Source organism: Photinus pyralis, unplaced genomic scaffold, assembly GCF_008802855.1.
Source record: "Photinus pyralis isolate 1611_PpyrPB1 unplaced genomic scaffold, Ppyr1.3 Ppyr1.4_unclustered_Scaffold8372, whole genome shotgun sequence".
NCBI classification, from domain to species: domain Eukaryota; kingdom Metazoa; phylum Arthropoda; class Insecta; order Coleoptera; family Lampyridae; genus Photinus; species Photinus pyralis.
This window is the reverse complement of record NW_022172363.1, coordinates 1-19030: the sequence shown is the minus strand read 5'-3', so window position 1 is coordinate 19030 and position 19030 is coordinate 1. Positions and strand designations below refer to the sequence as shown.

Below are 19030 nucleotides of genomic sequence, written 5' to 3'. Positions count from 1 at the left end.
TCATTCACGGAGAAAATTGTTAGTTACAAACAACAAGTCAGTCAGTCAAACGAATCAGTAATTTCCACATATTAAAATAAAATCATTAAAACTTATATGAATGTTACTACACGGACAAGACCAAGTAATCAACATCAATAAACATAAATTAAGCAAGCATTACACCAAAAACCTAAACAATTACAAACAATAGCATAACGGTATTTAACATGTCAATCTGCATTCAGGGCCGTAGCCAGAGGGGGGCGAATCAGGGCGCCGCCCTGGAAGGCAAAATTTTCGCCCTGGCAGGAGAATAGCGATGAAATTCTAAACAAGGATAAATTGTGCAATACTCTTGTGCAGATAAAGCGCATTTTCTTTAAAACATTTATTTTGTCTTTGTAAGTATCCTTCTCCCACAATCCACTCTTGAGGTATAAGGAATTATAACCGATCACTATAAGCGGTTAAAATATCTTAACCTTATGATATCCAATCCAAGCCATAATACACTTTACCCAAACTCGTCCTGAAATCTTCATTTTCATGCCTACTTTCTGTCAGGAAATTTGAGTTTCCATGACAGAGGCACAGCAGACGACGTTTCCTGCCGCTTGTCACTTTACTGGCCGCACCTGTCACTTTACCGGTCGCACCGTCACATTTTTAAATGTCTATAATTACTCCTATCATCACTGATATATTGACATTAATCAAAAGTTTTATACAGGAAATAAACAACTCAATTCCTTAAAACCTTCCCCATGGATATTTAATTTAATTAAATAATATAATAATAAAATAATTAAATATCCATGGGGAAGGTTTTGAGGAATTGAGTTGTTTATTTCCTGTATGGTTCATCACCCCATTTAGAGTATGGATCAACCACGAGTTTTTTCTGACCAAAAGTTCTATATAAAAATTGAAATTTTATATTAAAATACAATTTCGGGTAACATTTTAATACAAAACTCGTTAGTAAAATGACATTACCTGACTCGGAAATTAAAGTACTCGGGGCCACGCACTTCAACATTTCCTCGCCAGTAATGTATCATTTTCCGGACTTTTATGTAAATGTCTATTTAATACTGCTGCATTGTCTGTTGTTGGCCGATAATTTGTTAAAAGCAATGAAGTAATCAATCAAAGACCTTGAACTTGAACTTTTGAAAAAATTGCCCCCCCCCCCCTTCCCCTAGTTAGCGCCCCGTAAACACCACTTTTTTAATTCGCCCTGGCTATAACAATCAAAGCCCTGATAGCAACAAACCTCTGGCTACGGCCCTGTCTGCATTGCGGTTAAATCAAGTAAATTTCAAAATCAAAGATTGAAACACACAAAAAATATAAAATGCGGCATACAAAACACAAATACGACATATAAAGAAATGCAACAATTACTACTTACATTAAATAACACAAAATAACAAAACATTTATGGAGCGACGCGTTCAAAAAAATACTTAAACAAAACACTTTCTCAATGTTTCTAATTGCAAAACAGTGGTGGGCAAAATAGTGTCAACGTCAAAGTTGCTCGTTTTAGCGTGTATAACGTATAATATTATTATCTTGTAACACTCTTACTGTTCTTGTTTATTATTTTTTATGATAAGTATCTATTTCGGTATTATTTTTTGTCATACCTAAATGGTCATGAGCAGGACCCTACCATACCCATCTTAAAGCCGCTTTACATTAGGCAATTTTCGTGCAATGCAAGAGCAATGCAAGTTAGAGATACGTTACTGCGCATGTTCATACGCAATTCAGGTGCAACAAAAATAAATAGAGAAAGTTCTATTTCACTTGCAAGTTTGGCGCAAGTTCTAGTAACTTTTCTAGTAATTTTGTCAATACCACAATTTATTTGGTTTCGCGTGTGTTATTTTGTGTGTTTTTTTTAATAGCAAGCGCCACCACATAACAAGCTGTAGCCAGCTTAATTTCCTTTTGTTTGCTCATACCTAATGGTCAATTTTATTAAGTTTCAAGAATAACCTTCTGTGTAAACAAACTGAAAAGTTTCAATTTTTGAAAAATATGTTGTCAGTACTGCAACACATTTCTGAACTTGCACAAAAGTTGCAACACAATTGCATAAATGTAAAACCGTAATAAGCAATGCAAGGCAATTTTAGATTGCATAGCACAAGGCTTGCATTGCACTAAAATTGCCTAATGTAAAAGCGGCTTTTACATATAATATTTTGGGAAAGTAAAAGTTGCTCGTTTTAGCGTGTAATGTACCTATATTATTATCCCTCCTTATACGTCTTTTATGGTCATACCCACTCTTTGGTTATACTCGTCATAACATAAATATTTCACCAAAAAAATTCTTGCCACTCTTATATGAACAAACTGTAAACTAAAAATACCTTAACCGAAAAAGCTCGCTGTTCAACGCTACAAAGTTGATAAATCAGGACGCCCCAAGTTCCGCGTTCTGGAACGCGCGACGCAAAACGCCGTGCTAAGGCACTTAATACACAGCGCCCTACGCCGTGCCATTGATTATTATAATCAATGACGCATGAAACCTTTATTCATTGATAAAACCGGTGGAAAAGATCCATACTTTAGCGCCGCCACTGGCAGTAACTCTCCCAGCGCCTCCTTTTTATCCAAATAGCAACTACCATCAATTGTTTCGTTCTCCTTTCTGCAGCACGTCAATTTGGATACCCACGTGAAGTTTTAATTTTTGTTAATAAAACTTAAATTATTCAATTAAAATGCTCGGTGCCGCAAGAATTTTGAGCCGAAAATTGGCCGAATGCTCCAAGTTCACACCCAAACGAAATTTTTCACAACTTGTAAAAAACGTGAGTATATTTCCAGAACTTTCGAACATGTGATTTTTCCGCCGCCGTTCTAATGCATTCCTTTACGAAAGACGTATAAGAAATGCGGATTATTGCGATTTTATAAAAGAAACTTTGGTTAAAGGGGCGCCGGGCGATGTCCTTGAAATGTTGCATCACTTCATAATTCTGGAAGTTTTAATTTGATTTTCTTTGTAGACCACTTCTGAAGGATACATAACCAGTCGATATGAGTACCAGTTACGGAATAAGTGAGTATTTACATTAAACGTGTATTGGGTATCAAAAATGGATTTGTAGATCTGAAGGTGTTAAGGGTGCAGTTATTGGTATTGATTTGGGAACTACAAACTCGTGTGTGGCAGTAATGGAAGGTAAACAAGCAAAAGTTATCGAAAACTCTGAAGGTTCACGAACAACACCATCAACTGTTGCATTTTCCAAGGATGGAGAACGACTGGTAGGTATGCCAGCAAAACGACAAGCCGTTACGAATTCTGCGAATACATTTTACGCGACCAAGCGCTTAATTGGTAGAAGATTTGAGGATGACGAAGTTAAGAAGGATATGTGAGTCAATTACATAAATCAATGAGATATGTAACTGTTTTAATTTTAGGAAAACCCTTTCGTATAAAATTGTGAAGGCTTCTAATGGAGATGCTTGGGTCCAAGGTTCAGATGGTAAGATGTACTCGCCCAGTCAAATTGGTGCTTTTGTTCTGGTGAAAATGAAGGAAACTGCCGATGCTTATCTCAATACAAAAGTGAGGAATGCTGTCATTACTGTACCTGCGTACTTTAATGATTCACAAAGGCAAGCCACGAAAGATGCCGGTCAGATTTCTGGATTAAATGTCTTACGTGTGATAAATGAACCTACAGCCGCAGCATTGGCTTATGGAATGGATAAAACTGAGGATAAAATGTATGTACCTGTAAAATTTAAGGTGCCATTATTTCCTATTGCATTTAACTTCATTAGCTATTGTCTTATTTCTTTTTTGAGTAGTAGGATCGAGCAGAATTCATGTGATTTATGACCACCTTGCAGATAAACTAAATTCTTTTGAATAGGTCTTCCATTCTTCGAAGTGAGGTCAATTCTAGGCCTGACTGACCTGGCAATAAAGTATATTTTGACTATCAACACAACTTGGATATTATTTAGTATTATTGCTAAACCTAGATTTGAACCATAGATCTGGTTATTCTAATACAACGGCATGTAACAATCAAATATGTTAAAAAATATTGGATGGCAAAAATTTTTAATTTTTGCAAACACCCTGTATGTTATTACAGTAGGACCTTGTTAATCCAAAACTATTGCGAGTAGAGATTGTTTGGATTAGTGAATTCGTTGGATTACGAAGAATAACAATAAAACAATATTTTGAATTATTTATTGAGAAATAAACAATTACAACTCTTATAAAAAAGAAAAAAACTCTTTGGAAACAAATCAACTGTTCTAAATGTAATTTATGTAATTTAAATTTATTTTTGAAACCATTTGCTTGATTACTAAAACTAGGGCCATTTTTCAGCATTGCAGTTTATGATTTGGGCGGTGGTACTTTTGACATATCGATTTTGGAAATTCAAAAAGGTGTATTTGAAGTTAAGTCTACTAATGGCGATACATTCCTTGGCGGAGAAGATTTTGATAACACCCTAGTTAACCATTTGGTCTCTGAATTTAAAAGAGATCAAGGTGTTGATGTCACCAAAGACCCTATGGCGATGCAGCGTCTAAAAGAAGCAGCAGAAAAGGCAAAAATTGAGTTGTCTTCATCACTTCAAACAGATATCAACTTGCCATATCTAACAATGGATGCTTCCGGTCCAAAGCATATGAATCTCAAACTTACTCGTTCCAAGTTTGAAAGTCTGGTTGGGGATTTGATCAAAAAAACTATTCAACCGTGTCAGAAAGCACTTAAAGATGCTGAAGTCTCAAAATCTGAGATTGGGGAAGTAATCCTTGTTGGTGGTATGACGAGAATGCCCAAAGTTCAAAGTACAGTTCAAGAAATTTTCGGCAAACAGCCTAGTCGCTCAGTAAACCCAGACGAAGCAGTAGCCGTTGGGGCAGCTATTCAGGGTGGTGTTTTGGCAGGAGACGTAACGGATGTTTTGTTATTGGATGTTACACCTTTATCTCTGGGTATAGAAACTTTAGGAGGCGTATTTACAAGGCTTATTGGTCGTAACACCACCATCCCCACCAAGAAAAGTCAAGTATTTTCCACAGCTGCTGACGGACAAACTCAAGTTGAAATTAAAGTTCATCAAGGAGAACGTGAAATGGCTACCGATAACAAAATGTTAGGACAATTCAGTTTGGTTGGTATACCTCCCGCACCTCGTGGGGTTCCTCAAATTGAAGTTACATTTGATATTGATGCTAATGGTATTGTACATGTGTCAGCCCGTGACAAAGGAACTGGCAAGGAACAGCAAAGTATAGTGTGCCATCCACTTTAATAAGCAGTGTATTAATGTGTTTTTCTAGTTATAATTCAATCCTCTGGCGGTTTAAGTAAGGACGAAATAGAAAATATGGTGAAGAATGCAGAACAATATGCCAAAGCTGACAAAATTAAAAAGGATCGTGTAGAAGCAATTAACCAAGCGGAAGGTATAGTACATGATACGGAAACAAAAATGGAAGAGTTCAAAGAGCAGCTGCCTAAAGAAGAGGTACTTACTTATTCTTGATAAAATCATCTCTTATTGCTTTTTCCTTAGTGTGAAAAGCTTAAAGAAGAAATTGCAAAAGTTAGGGAATTATTGTCCAAAAAGGATGAGGCAGATCCTGAGGAAATCCGCAAAACAACCACCACACTTCAACAGTCATCTCTAAAACTATTCGAAATGGCATACAAAAAGGTAAACTTTAGTTGTATCTCTAATTAGGTACTAATTTTGTATAATAGATGGCAGCGGAACGAGAAAGCAGTAGTAGTAACACATCTTCAGAACAAACGGAAGAGAAAGAGAAAAAGGAGGAGAAGAATTAAGTGCCAGAAGTAGTTGAAATGTGATGAACTATTAATAGATTAAGAAGTGGCATTAACCTATAGAGACAACAGGTTAAAAGTTTCATCTAATTTAAGAGTTGTATTAATTTTATCATTTGCAAAGTACACTCTAAATTAGATTAGAAATTATGTTAAAAATTCTTTAAACTATTGAAACCGGTGGGAAAGTGACTGATTTAATTGCGTACATTGTCTATTAGTAACATAGGTGTGTTTTGCGTTTTTATTCTCTGTTATTTTGTACATTTGTTCCTTTGTACAATATTATAGCATAATAAATTTATACTTGTACACTTATGGTCATTTGTGATGTGCGGCCGTGTGTTAGGCAACCAATATGCCACCTTATCAACCCTACACGAGCTTGTGTGCGAAAAACAGTTGCTAATCGTCTATAAGTCCTATAGTCTAAATAAAAGAACCAGCAGGTTGGATGAAATTCAATGAGATTTGTATAATATAAAAAAAAAAAATAAATTTCCTTGAATTTCATCCAACCTGCTGGTTCTTTTATTTAAAAGATGAAATTGAAAAATCAAGAGTTCATCGACAAAAAAATCCTATAGTCTATTCAGTCTAAGAATGTAGCCGTAGAGAGTATAGGAAAGCTTTGATTTTCACTGTAATTGGTTAAAACACGAGTCAGTATTACGCTCAAAAATTAAAAGAATGACGAATTTTGTAAGCTGGTAGTCTGTTGCCAACTAAACTGTCATTGAAATCGTTTCGCCACGCGGACGCAGCCTATTCGGTTATATACATAAAAAAATGAAAACTTCAATTGTGCCGACATCCTAAAAATCTAATTGATCAAGCGCTTCTTTTGAAACCGCTAATTACGCTTACTTAATTTGGCGGATAATATTTCTAAATTCATAATTCGAATTAACCCCCATTGTCTTGGAATTTCTCAGGTCGACAAAAGGTCTCTTATCTAACTGATACCAGAGTAAGCCTGCATGGCATTACAACTTTAATGCTCCGGGATTTGGGAACTAAAACCACAGATTTAAACACTCCTAAAACCATCTAATAATTTAACAGTGGCGCCATTTCACCTTAACGTTGGGGTGGGGGGGATAAGTTCAAGCATTGAATAAAAACACTATTTTATTCAATGGTTCAAGATATTTTCTCATAAAACTCTTATTTCCCCTTCACGTGCAGTTCTTATCTTCGCTCCCTGATTGAATTCCTGCGCGCGCTCCCGATGTGTGACATGCGTTGCATCTGCACGTTCGCGCTTGATTTTTAATTTATTCCAGTTTTATTCTGTTCCTGAGTCTGGTAGTGCAACAGTGCTGTTAAAGAATGAGTTTGAAGAAGAGAAAAGCAATTGCTTTTTTGTTGCTGGTGGACGACGAAAGGGAAGTAAGAACAAAGAGAAAAAAGTATTGGTTGAAACCGTGGTATCTGAGAAGAAATGAAACCATACACATTGACTTGTTAAAGGAGATAAATTAAACAACCCCTGAAACCCGGGAAACATAAGACTACCGATTCTAAATTTCATCAATTACATTCTACTAAAGCTATCTCTCTTTTGCACACCTTAAGCGTACTACCTCCACCTTTGTCATATTGTGTCAATCCCGATTTGAGAACTGAGCCGCATCTACATGCTCACATCTTGCTGTCGCTCCATGTCAGTTCGCGCCAGGAATTTAGTACGATTTGATTTCTTCGCTCCGCGCCGCAACTGAAGCACGCCTGGCATGTTTAAGCCCTTCACGTGCGAGTTTGGATTTAACTGAAGGAGCGTCAGTCCAAAACTGACATAAAACTGCACGTGAAGGGGAGCCTTTTGATTATAGAGATAAACTATCAAAATTGGTTAAAACATCTAGGTACATAGAAATTTCAGAATTCTTAAAAATATAAGCGACTTTGAAGCTCTATATCTTTTTTTAATAAACATTTCACAAAAAAGTACTGTATATATCAAAGTTATGTAGAATCTCATGATCTAGGTACAATTTCTGATAACAATATTTTTTTCTAAAGTGAACCATTCTAAAGATATCATGGACACACTGAGAAACCAACCAAATTTCAGGGGTTTTGGGGGTGGTACGGGGGAAGCACAAGGGATGGTAGGTTGAAAACTTAGATTCTTAACCACCAGATGACATGACATGCAAAAGAAATTGGAACTACTTTTCATTTTGCAGGTTAAAACCCTATATTCCCTGGAGTATAATATTTCAGAGGGACTTTGTTGATGAAGGACTCCATTTTTTGGTTGAGTGATTATTAATATATGATGAAAATTAATTGAGACTCAAAAATTGTTTATTCTCGTCGAAATCGATAGCCGTTAGAAAATAAACATTTTTTGAGTCTCAATTAATTTTCATCATATTTCAGAGGGAATTTGCTCAGCGTTGACTTCCATTCCGAAATTATGAAAATTTTTGATTTATAATAATGTTTGTTTTTTCCTTAGAAACAAGTATCCTAGGTGACGAGCGGTGACTTAAATCACTGTTGTATTTTTTCATTGAATGTATTTAATCATTTTTCATTAAATTTTGTAGGTTTTCTGTAGTTGTGCGTAAAATTTTGTAGGTATACATGCCTAGGACCGGAGGAAGATTACGACCTTGGCCTCATAAAGACCCTCCTTCGTTGGGCCTCAAACTTCAGCCGCGGGCGTAATATCTTATATCTCCGGCTCTGTTAAATGTAAATAACTATTCCCTTTTAAATATGATATCCATATCGGTAAGATAAATATGGCGCTATGTTATATAATAAGCATGCACTCTAGGAATAGAAGAAAAAAGTAAAAATACAGTAGTTACGCATCGCATGTATCATTATCATAATAAATAACGTATGTAGATATAATTTGTTCGTTCATTACTTCAGTTCTAATAAAGAAACCTTGTTATGTTCTTGTGTTTACCATCAAGAAATTATAAAACTGGCGACGAGGATTAAAATAAGTCTATTGACTATGTTAAAAATAAGTGCCGTGTTTTCGAAATAAAAGCTCTAATAGTCAACGCACGTACGTAAACATCAAATTTTCTTTCGATTATGGATGCAAATCAATTTCAAGAAATGATATGACAATGCTTACCCAATGTTTACAGTCAAGTGAAACTATTCATCCGCCAGCCGGTGGACATTTTTGGGTAGGTATTTTAGGCACGCTGAAAACTTGTCCAATAGGTACCTACTTCTTCAATAATACCCAAACACAGAATTGCAGACCTGGCTGAGGGAAAGTGGGGCTAACACCTTGCCAGGCGCATTCAAAGTTTGAAAAAAATAATGTACACTTAAAATCAGGATTCTGTGGCCCTGCGTCATTGATTTGTGAATCAATTTCAGACATACGCTAAAACATTATAACAACTATCAAGTGAGCGAAATCGATAAAAAACTTGTCTGAAATTGATTCACAAATCAATGACGCAGGGCCAAGGGACTCCTGATTTGCATGTGTATACCGACCGCAATAACTACATGAACCCCTATACTTACTGTATTCATTTTAAGAAGGTAGCGATAGAAAGCATAGGGAAGCTTTGACCTTCAGTGTGATTGGTTAAAACACAAGTCAGTATTACGCTGAAACGGAAAACGAGTGGCGAATTTTGCAAGCTGGTAGTTTATGTTGCCATCTAAACTGTTAGAAGTGTCATGTGTCATTAACTGTTAATGTCAAAGATTTATTTCTGTTTGCAGTGCTGCATATTTCTACTTTACAATAATTTGGTGCCGTTTTATATTTTTCCTGTGTGTGCTTATCTTCAAACATAGCGCCATCTACTACCTTCTTATAATGAATGTAGTATAGTGTACTTTGATCACTTTTGACGAAAAGTTTCAGGAGAATTGTCTTTATTTCGGAATAAGAGACCATCAAAATTTCAACATGATACAATTACAACTAATTCAAATGAACTAATAACGTATAGATCATCCACTCTGCTTCTTACGCTATCAGATACTCGACTGGGCATGGGCATACATTATTTTTTCAAACTTTGAAAGGTGCCTGGCAAGGTGTTAGCCCCGCTTCTCCTCAGCCAGGTCTGCAGTTCTGAAAAGATCAGATTCGGAATCTTTGTTCTTAGCTTTGATTATAAAGTCAATATATCTATCTCTATATCTATCTTTATTCAAAGGTTCATCAGATCAAATTGTAACCCCAAATTAAAAATTCCGCATCCGCATATTACTCTGTTAATTTTGACGCATCATGATATGAAGGTTAGCGCACAAATCAGCGCAACACAAGCACAAATTGATTTATTACGGACGTTTATGTTAATGAATTTAGGTAAACAACTGAATACAGGTGGGATATGCTCGGTAAAACTCTGACTGATTGACCTGACACCACCTCCTCCAGGCGACTTTTTTGAGCTTTCGATTACGAATATTCAGGAAGCTTGGTGTAATACGAGTATGATGCAGACCGATTTTGATGACGACTTGATTGATAGCATGCCATACCGTTTAAGGGTGGAGCAACTTATTTGCATGTCTTGCTATACCTACCCATATAATTCAGAAAATTCAGTTTAGGTGGACGCCAAAGTAAATACAAGATTGGAGTTTGTAATCATTCTCATGGCATTCAATATTCAATATTTAAATGCGAACGTAGCCAATTGTATGCTATGAAGGGGAAAACGCGTAGGTATATGTACAGATGTTTAATATAACAAGGAAAAAGTCAAAGATTTTTTGTTTAATTTTTCCAGATCATTTTATTACTTACACACTTCAATGTAATGTGGATCAATTTGCTTTAGGTATACACAATATTTTAAACTTTCGTCGCGACGCTTGTTTTGGCGCGCTTAACCAGACTCGCCAATATTGATTGCGACGCCCGGGGTGTATGTGATGTAGCAGTTGCAATGTAACCGTGTAAATGCTGTGTTTGTTTACATACCCAAATATTATTTAATAAAAAAATTATCGAACGATGACGTCCACTGAAAGTATTTCCGAAAATCAACTTACACCGCAAACGCCGGTATTAACTGTTGCGTGTAAAATACTCCGGTCGCCATCTCATGAATCGGTTACGACTGATCTATCGTTATTTTCGGTATCGTCTGTGGCGTCCGACTTGCACTCAGGCCGTAGGCTGCTTAGTTTTAGCAAATCTGACAGAGGCCACAGTCCAAATCCCGACAGCAGGGCTCAGTCGGCCAGGTAATTATTCATGCCACGTTTGCTCTGCTAAAGTTCAGATATTTATAGACCCGCAGATATTCCTGAGATATTGTGGTTTGAAGAAGAAACGGAACTAATCCGTAACTGTGCGGCCTTATCTTCAGCAGTAGGATTACAAAAAAGTTTTAGTACTAGCGATATCAGTCAATTACCGTCACCCGAAGACGCACCAGTTGCACCTGGAGTTAGAAGCGCCGTGTCAGAGTTAGCGCTTAATTCTTTGCAAAGATCTAGTTTTTTGCTTGAGAACGTGCGGCTTGATCACACATCTAGATCGTGTTCTACTTGGGTAGCAGTAGGAGACATAGCATCAACTTCCCAGTTACCTTCACCGCATGGTGGACATTCTACATCAACAGTACCGCCAGCAAGTACTCCTCCACCTCCTACATTCACGGCTGTCGATTTTATACGTTCAGTAAATAAAAAGGTAAGGACTTAGTTATGTTTATTATATAACACCCTCTAATTCCATTTAACATTACAGGTGCGGCAAAATTACATCCGTCGAAGATTGTTAACCACTTACAAAGCATTGGAAAGACTGTCACAAAGTGAATTTAACTTAGATAGACTAGAGGTGTCGTTATCAACCCCTGTAACGAATTCTACTGCGACAGAATGTAACGTTATAAAGGAAGCTGCAGCGCGATTAACGGTCCCAGGATCTACTCCCGTACCTAAACCATCAATCCCACCAAACAGTCCCAACCAAGCAGTACTAAAAGTTGTTAAGCAAACAACCAATAATAATTTGCCTCTTACAATCAGAGATGTTGAAAGAGAACGCGGAAAACCTTTGTCAAAATATGAAAGAAATATGATGATATTTAACTGGCTTCACACCTTAGACGATTCGGCGTTCGTCGAAGGCGTTCAATAATATTAAACATAAATGTAAAAGTGTTATTTCAATAAGCATGTTTATATCTAAGTACCATATAATATGATAGATATTTATTGTTTGAAAATACCTATTGTAAAGTTATACCTCTATCTACTTATTCATGTACACATTATGCATAAAGTACCTACTTAACGTTTTTCATTGTATAAAACTCATATCGTCTAAAAAAATAAATTATAATTAATTATATACAAAATTTAAGACATATCTTTTCTGTTTATAGTTTCTCAAATGTTTATTATTAGTTATGTTTATTATATCAAAGATGTTAACGTTAAATAAGTTGTATATTCTTGAAATAAACTTCATTTATTGACGATGTCTATATATTAATTCAATTGATAATAATTCATTAACCGTAGGTACCTATATAGGCCGTTTCACGCAAACCGTTACCTAAAAGGATTTAAACCTCCATTAATAATTTAAATCTCAAAATTTGCATACCAACATAGTTTTTCATGATCTATCGAAAGAAAATATTATCACAATCGTGTCACAACCGGAAGTGGACAGCAACTTTCTTATTTTACATAGAACACTCTATATCTTATTGCATTTTCGAAATCTACATCAAAATTTACGTCATTTATACCACATTTCCCTATACCTAGCATCAAAGGTTTTCAAGTTATTCAAGATTTTTCAAAATTGTTGACGTTTGACTGCTTTTCTTTAGCACCCTGTACCTATGGCTCTATTAACTTCAATTTCAAAAAGCATTTCAAAATCAACAATACTGACGTGATGCTACAAGAGAGTGATTTAAATTTTGATGACCCAGGGCGTTTTAAAATTAATGGTCAAGTATAATAACTTCGAACCTTAAAAAGTTGATTTTTTCAAATGAAACCTCCTTTATTTTTTTGCACTTTCAAATGTGGAAAAAATTCTACATCGATCAATTATTACATGCCCTATACCTAAATGTTATGGCTTTCGTTTTATTTAATATTTTCAAAACTTGTGACCGTTATATGCATGATTTTCGTAGGAGACCTTGAAATAAACGCGTTAGTAGATGACATATTGTACCATCCTTGGAAACTTTACCTGGGAAAAGCTACTGGTTTCAACTATAGACGGAGCTGGGTTCATCCTACCCATGTTTATATGTATTTGAACATTTTTTAAGGTAGATTAGGCCTATAGATCCGCGCTATTGATCTTCTAGATCTCCAAATATAACGGACTTTTATGTGTGGGGGTCTTATAAAAAACATAAAGTTACACCAGTGGTTTCTCGTGAAGAACTGCAAGTTAGGGTCAGAAGAGCTTTTGATGAAATGGAGTAGAAATTCGAGAGGCGGCTATCAACGGAGGATCCCATTATATACCTATTGAAAAAACAATATATATAGTACAAAAAAATTCCACAATGTCTTTCAGCAAAAACTTGCACGTGCAATTTTGACAATACACGAAGCAATAAACAATTGCATCGTGTTAATACAGCCTTTACAAATTATTCTTGAGCAAATTTTTTATCTTTTGGCTTGCCTTGTATACCGTTTGAGTCATTTTAATTGCATGATGTAAAATGGTTATCGAACATCCACCAACTTTTCACGGTATTTAGATTTTGACTGCAGTCATTGATTATACACACTAACTACATACCTATAATCAATGCTGCAGCATTGTTTAAATACATTATTTAAACAATGACAATGGCGGCAGCTAATAAAAAATTCCTATTGTTTCACAGTCACACTTAATGGACCACACTGTACATCATTCCGGTACTGTACGAAGCTCGAAAGTCGAATACTCGAATTCCATTTGTGTCGAGTTTTGTTTTTATGGTTAGAATTTGGAAAATTTGATTACACTTTCAAAAATCAAAGTATCTGTTTTATAAAAACAAAAGTAATTGTTGCTATTGTTATTCAATAATGCTTGCAAATGCTTCTATTAAAAACGAATGTTTGAAACCGTCCTTGCGTTCTTCTAATGATTCATCACTTGTGGTTTGTGTTTGTTAATTTTGTGTTATAAACAATTTGGTGGACTATTTTGTTTTGATAGGCATAGTTTTTAGATTTCTACAAGTGCAAATAGAAGTGTATGTTATAACACTTTTTCAACTACTACTCACTGTATAATTCCGGCAATAGACTCTGCGACGGTCACTACGAACAAAAACTTATCCTCCAAAAGTAACAAGTTAAGGGAAACTATCGAAATGGATCATTGCTATGCAAGACCCTTAAACTGGACCGCTGAGTCTTCATTTTTTCAACCAACAAAAGTTTTGTTTATGACACCGGAGGAGTTAAATCTTATAAAATCCAAAAATCCTTTGGCACCGCAGCTGACTGATGACACTGATGATCTTATTGATGTTGAATCAGTACCTGCAGACCTACCAGAACAATATGATAAAGAAAAAGGAATTTCTCTTATGGAAGAATGTAATCGACATGCTTCATATGCTCGTTCTGATGATGGAAATGATAACTGGGAGGACACAATTTCAAAGTATGCTATTAGTATGTAATAATGTTTTTATCTATCGGGAATATTACAGAACAAATTGGACATTTTCACAAAACCTACTATTTAATGGTATGGTGAAAATATTAAATAGCGATCGCCTTGCACGATTGGCACATACTAGTGCATATCACGAACCAATCTTACGCCGTATTGCAATTGATAAGGCTGTAAAACGAGTGAGATATTTGTTTGCTACCGTTTCGTGGAATTCTAGGTTAACACAATGGCTTCATCAACTACTACTGGATAATCTAACTACGTCTTATCTTGGGGCATATTTTGATATTTTGCAGGTTAGTACCTGTACTTACATTATTTGCTTAAGAGGAACAATTAGCAATGCGTTCAGTAAATATCGAGGTACATGCTTATAAAGGGTTTTCCAATAAGAGGTGTTATTTTGATATTCAAAGGAAAATGCTGTTTTTTAAGATAAATTATCGGATATTTATTACATTATAAAGAGGAAGGTATGCCGTTAAAAATGGAAAATAACATCAGCTAAATGACCACCATGACCACGCCTACAGGANTTATTAACGAATCAAGTCATTTGATATCAGTTCGACTTTGAGCCAATTTAAAATGCATCTTATTTCACACGTAGTTGCAATGAATTACTTTCAAAATTGAAAATTTTTCCAAGTTAACGGTACCAAAGTAAACTTTAAATGCAGAAGATGTCATTTGCGTTACGTAATTCACCTTGCAAAAAGGTATAGATTATGTTAACAAATACATTATTACAATAGTTAATAATTACGGATGGCAATGGACATTCCGCTGTAACGATCAATTAAACTGAGGAAGAGTTCTTCTCTAAGGAGTAGGTTCTTAATTGACGTCGCTGCGTTGCTTTGAGACTTATTACCTAATTTATTGTAATGTATTTAATTGAACGAAGGTAACCTGTACAATAATTTGCTTCTTGTTTCACTTTTGATTGCCCTATTTTCCGGGGCGTGCACTCTGAATGAGGTATGCAAGGTTCGTAGGACGTTTTATACACCGATAGAACAGAAATCCGTTTGCTAAAAGACTGAAGTTTATTTTTCATTATAGAATATAATCGATGACGTTTTTTGAAAAAAAGAAACTGCCGTAATAAACTTTACTCACGTTACTCACGATTATATTGTAATCAGTCTCATAATTGTCATTTTGAAGGATGAGGAAGTTGTATTTTACAACACTTATTTTTCCAGGAGGGAGGAAAGTAGATTCTCGAGTGTAGTAATATTCATTACTAACCTCAGTTTAGTTGGTAGTATCCTAATAGATGGCGCTGGCGCGATTGACACAGTAGGTACCAATTATACAAACCCACATTTTAAACACAACTTTTTTATCTTTGCTATTTTTTGTAAGTTTTAATTCCAAATAAACCAACAAAGTCGAAAAAGTTGAAAAAAATGGAAACGAAGCAACACAATGAGAGTCCACAGATTACTTCCTAGTTTAATTGACTTGTGACTAACTTAATGCCAGTATGATCTGTGTTTCTTTTTCTTGTTTCATTGCATAACCCATAAATGTGCAGTAGGATGCTTTCAATACGAACAAAACAAAAAAAAACTGTTTATTACCTGACCGGTAACTTGAATTAATAAAATCAATTGCTACATTAGAGTTACCGCTATTATTAATTGTTACAATTAGCCCCCCTTTAGATTTCTCCGTAGAAAAGTTAAATTCTTGTCTGGCCGTAGAACCATTGGGTGTCAATCCACGAGAAGAGCAAAGGATGACAGTCCTGCATATGTAGACGTCGATGAAGAGGATGCTAAAATTGTCGCAATTATCTCTTGCCCGTGAAGCGATTGATCGACATAACCTTCTGCTCCCGCAGTCGATCTCCAGCCACCCAACTGCTTCAGTTGAAGGACTCCTCCACCGGCATTTGCTAATTTTGTATCAGCCGTACGCCGAAAGCAGTGTCCGGTATATTTATCGCTATTTGCCAAGTTTAGAAAGATTGCGTTTTTTTTTTAGGAACTTGGGCTATTGTATTATGACCCAGTGGCGGCTCGTGGATTTTTGTAGGGGAGTGCCAGAATTTTCTAGTAATTAATAACCCATACCTAAAATCCTAAATAAACGATGTTCAATTGACAATTGGACACATTTTGAAAATATTTATTATTACGCTTGTACTTCTCTATCATCAAAAGTAATTAAATACAAACGTGTATGCAAATTACCGATAATTTTTTTGAAAGCATGTCTAAAAACTGCACGAGTTTATTTTAATATTGTTTTTAACATTGTAATGCAGTTTTTTACTGACAATATGCTTGAATAAAAAATTATCAGGTCTACTTTTGATGAAGTACGACTAACGAGTGTAATTCGAGAGAATATTACTTGAATAATTTAGCTACTTTTTGATAAATTACCCTCAAAGTGTGACATTTTTGCGACTTAATTTGTGTCAAATTGGGCATAAGCACTTGTATAAAAAATTAAAAACACTAATTTAGCAATTATTTTGCGTTGTTATAAGTACTATAGATACGGAAGCTATATGGGAATTATCGCCGGGATCTATGACCTGCCGGCAAACTTCACTGTACTTTAATTGAATTGAGAGATAATTTCCCGGTTCTGCTTCATATGGTATTTATTACATTACATATGAGGGTAATATTCTACGTAAATAACCGCCAACTCGCTAGAAATCACGTTCAAAACCAAACAAACAAATGATTGCCAAGGACGAGCCAGGCACAAGCTTCGGTTTAATTTTCCGTTTAAGTATACGTAATGTGTGTGCTACGACGCGCCTAGATCTTTGTCGCTCTCATGAGATGTTAAAATCTATCTCTCTCTTCAAGCGAGCCAAAGTGAAAATGGCTTATATTGATGATGCATCGCGGGTGGCTGATGTGTACTGTAAGTATAGCGCTGAATGCGGCTGCCAAACTTTAAATTATTTATTATTTTTGAAGGAAATTAAAAGAAAATTTAAATATTTCGAAAATAAAAAAATATTTTTGAGCGGAATGGAGGGTAGTGCCATGGCTCAGTGGCACTACCCCACGGGCCGCCACTGATTATCATGCTTTAAAGAAAACCGAAAAATTTCGATTTCTTCCGGAGATATATTGAAAAAATCGAAATTTGCAGATAACGTTTTTATCTTTTTCTGATGTTATTATACAGATACAAAAAAATAAAACATATTTTCTTATTGCCACTTTTTGAGCTTTACAAGAAAGCGTTAAGAGATTTTCAATACAACGTTTCGTTTCAGAGAAATCATTAATTTTATTTTTTTATATGGCTCGTAAAAAAGTACATACTGTATTGAGTAGCATTTTATATAACGAATACAATGCTGTACGACACACAAGGAAACGAGCAAGGAAATAACCAAAAGTTGGAAACTGTTGGTTTCAACAGGATGGTGCTCTCGCGCACAACAGTATAATCCGTGTGAGAATATCTATTGGGCATTTTCTGGGGAAATGGAAAATATGCCCGATAGGTATTCTCGCACAATTAGGGCGATGTGCGCGGCTGCATCATCTTGTTGAAACCAACAGTTTCCAACTTTTGTTTTTTGTGTGTGTGCCGTACATCATTGTTTTCGTAATAAAAAATGCTACTCAATAGAGTAGGCGAGAGAGTAGGTAAGAAAATCTGAAATTTTAGGAGTATTTCTTTGGGTGCCGAAATGATCTTGAAAACTATACAAAAACGAAATTCTTGGAATTGTAAAAAAATGAAATGCAGGTTTTAAGTAGCTTGTTTATTTTCTAAAAAAAAACAACTTAGAACTGACCACGAGGAGGTGACTGCACGTTGAGTTCCTCCCCATAGATAGATGGACACCACCAATTACTCTAAAAACTTGCATCGTTTTGCTCTAGGTACTTCTTATAGAGTTTATGGCCAAATTAAAATGAAAGGGACCAAAACTGTAAAATATATAAAAGATTTTGAAAAAGTGAGTGATTTCGGCAGGCGAGGATATTATTTTTGGAAACTCAAATTTTTTCATTTCATTAAAGAGACTTGTTGACATACAGGCGTTTGGAATTTCAAAATTTGAAAAATTCTGGGGCTGGGAAGAAAACAATTAAAACGTATAATTCGAGGTATAATTTTATAAGCTGTGACACTATAACGGTTTCCGCATTGTGAGTAGTTTTTTAAAATGTTTTAATTTGAATAAAATAGAATGAATCAATTTTAATTCTTTGGTTGTAGACATTGAAATCAAAACTTCCTGTATTTGTGGATAAAATGATGTTTGGTCCAAATGCGAATAGCCGAGTTGGCGCGACAAGTAACGAAAGCCTGTTTCACTTGCTAAAACGACCATGGGACCCTTTCGTTAGCAGTCTTGTACAAACTAGGCCTCGAAAATTACCCGGAAATCCGATTGTTGTCATCGTACCTTCGTCTCCCAGTATTTCTAATCCTAATCAGCTTAAAAGGCAACATAAATGGATCACATTGTTGTCAAATTTATGTACAGTCGTCGCAGTTCACACCAACATGGGTAATTAATTATAAACAGATTTTCAAGCTCATCTATGAGTTATTGTAGGGAG

General features: G+C 35.5%; 3 protein-coding genes across 5 annotated transcripts; all 3 read left to right on the top strand.

Moving 5' to 3' along the window:
- The first annotated feature begins 2627 nt into the window (after positions 1-2627).
- LOC116183011 (heat shock 70 kDa protein cognate 5-like) lies at positions 2628-5954 on the top strand. The gene is made up of 8 exons (XM_031503602.1): positions 2628-2816; positions 3015-3067; positions 3117-3386; positions 3436-3744; positions 4367-5283; positions 5335-5522; positions 5571-5711; positions 5759-5954. The coding sequence occupies exons 1-8, from the start codon at positions 2727-2729 to the stop codon at positions 5840-5842; spliced, it is 2052 nt and encodes a 683-aa protein (XP_031359462.1). The 5' UTR covers positions 2628-2726; the 3' UTR covers positions 5843-5954.
- A 2783-nt stretch (positions 5955-8737) lies between these two features.
- On the top strand, positions 8738-12157 carry LOC116183013. 2 transcript variants are annotated; one of them, XM_031503607.1, is made up of 4 exons: positions 8738-9003; positions 10636-11044; positions 11093-11495; positions 11553-12157. In XM_031503607.1, the coding sequence occupies exons 2-4, from the start codon at positions 10812-10814 to the stop codon at positions 11946-11948; spliced, it is 1032 nt and encodes a 343-aa protein (XP_031359467.1). In that variant the 5' UTR covers positions 8738-9003; positions 10636-10811; the 3' UTR covers positions 11949-12157. The 2 variants fall into 2 exon arrangements, with proteins under 2 accessions (XP_031359467.1, XP_031359466.1); XM_031503606.1 differs by lacking the exon at positions 8738-9003 and having other exon boundaries at positions 9697-11044.
- Positions 12158-13745: 1588 nt separating this feature from the next.
- On the top strand, positions 13746-19013 carry LOC116183012 (KAT8 regulatory NSL complex subunit 3-like). 2 transcript variants are annotated; one of them, XM_031503604.1, is made up of 4 exons: positions 13746-13841; positions 14014-14453; positions 14503-14764; positions 18684-19013. In XM_031503604.1, exons 2-4 carry the CDS (start codon positions 14158-14160, stop codon positions 18984-18986), a joined length of 861 nt encoding a protein of 286 aa, XP_031359464.1. In that variant the 5' UTR covers positions 13746-13841; positions 14014-14157; the 3' UTR covers positions 18987-19013. The 2 variants fall into 2 exon arrangements, with proteins under 2 accessions (XP_031359464.1, XP_031359463.1); XM_031503603.1 differs by having other exon boundaries at positions 13746-13942.
- Positions 19014-19030: the final 17 nt, after the last annotated feature.

Excerpts from the sequence above, each read along its gene's own strand:
- LOC116183011 (XM_031503602.1), top strand. The coding sequence starts at position 2,727 with ATGCTCGGTGCCGCAAGAATTTTGAGCCGAAAATTGGCCGAATGCTCC. Across the intron at positions 3,387-3,435 it reads GACGAAGTTAAGAAGGATAT|GAAAACCCTTTCGTATAAAA; the intron begins GTGAGTCAATTA and ends TTTTAATTTTAG. Across the intron at positions 3,745-4,366 it reads GATAAAACTGAGGATAAAAT|CATTGCAGTTTATGATTTGG; the intron begins GTATGTACCTGT and ends GCCATTTTTCAG.
- LOC116183013 (XM_031503607.1), top strand. The coding sequence starts at position 10,812 with ATGACGTCCACTGAAAGTATTTCCGAAAATCAACTTACACCGCAAACG. Across the intron at positions 11,045-11,092 it reads AGCAGGGCTCAGTCGGCCAG|ACCCGCAGATATTCCTGAGA; the intron begins GTAATTATTCAT and ends AGATATTTATAG. Across the intron at positions 11,496-11,552 it reads TACGTTCAGTAAATAAAAAG|GTGCGGCAAAATTACATCCG; the intron begins GTAAGGACTTAG and ends TTAACATTACAG.
- LOC116183012 (XM_031503603.1), top strand. The coding sequence starts at position 13,868 with ATGCTTGCAAATGCTTCTATTAAAAACGAATGTTTGAAACCGTCCTTG. Across the intron at positions 13,943-14,013 it reads CTAATGATTCATCACTTGTG|ATTTCTACAAGTGCAAATAG; the intron begins GTTTGTGTTTGT and ends CATAGTTTTTAG. Across the intron at positions 14,765-18,683 it reads CATATTTTGATATTTTGCAG|ACATTGAAATCAAAACTTCC; the intron begins GTTAGTACCTGT and ends CTTTGGTTGTAG.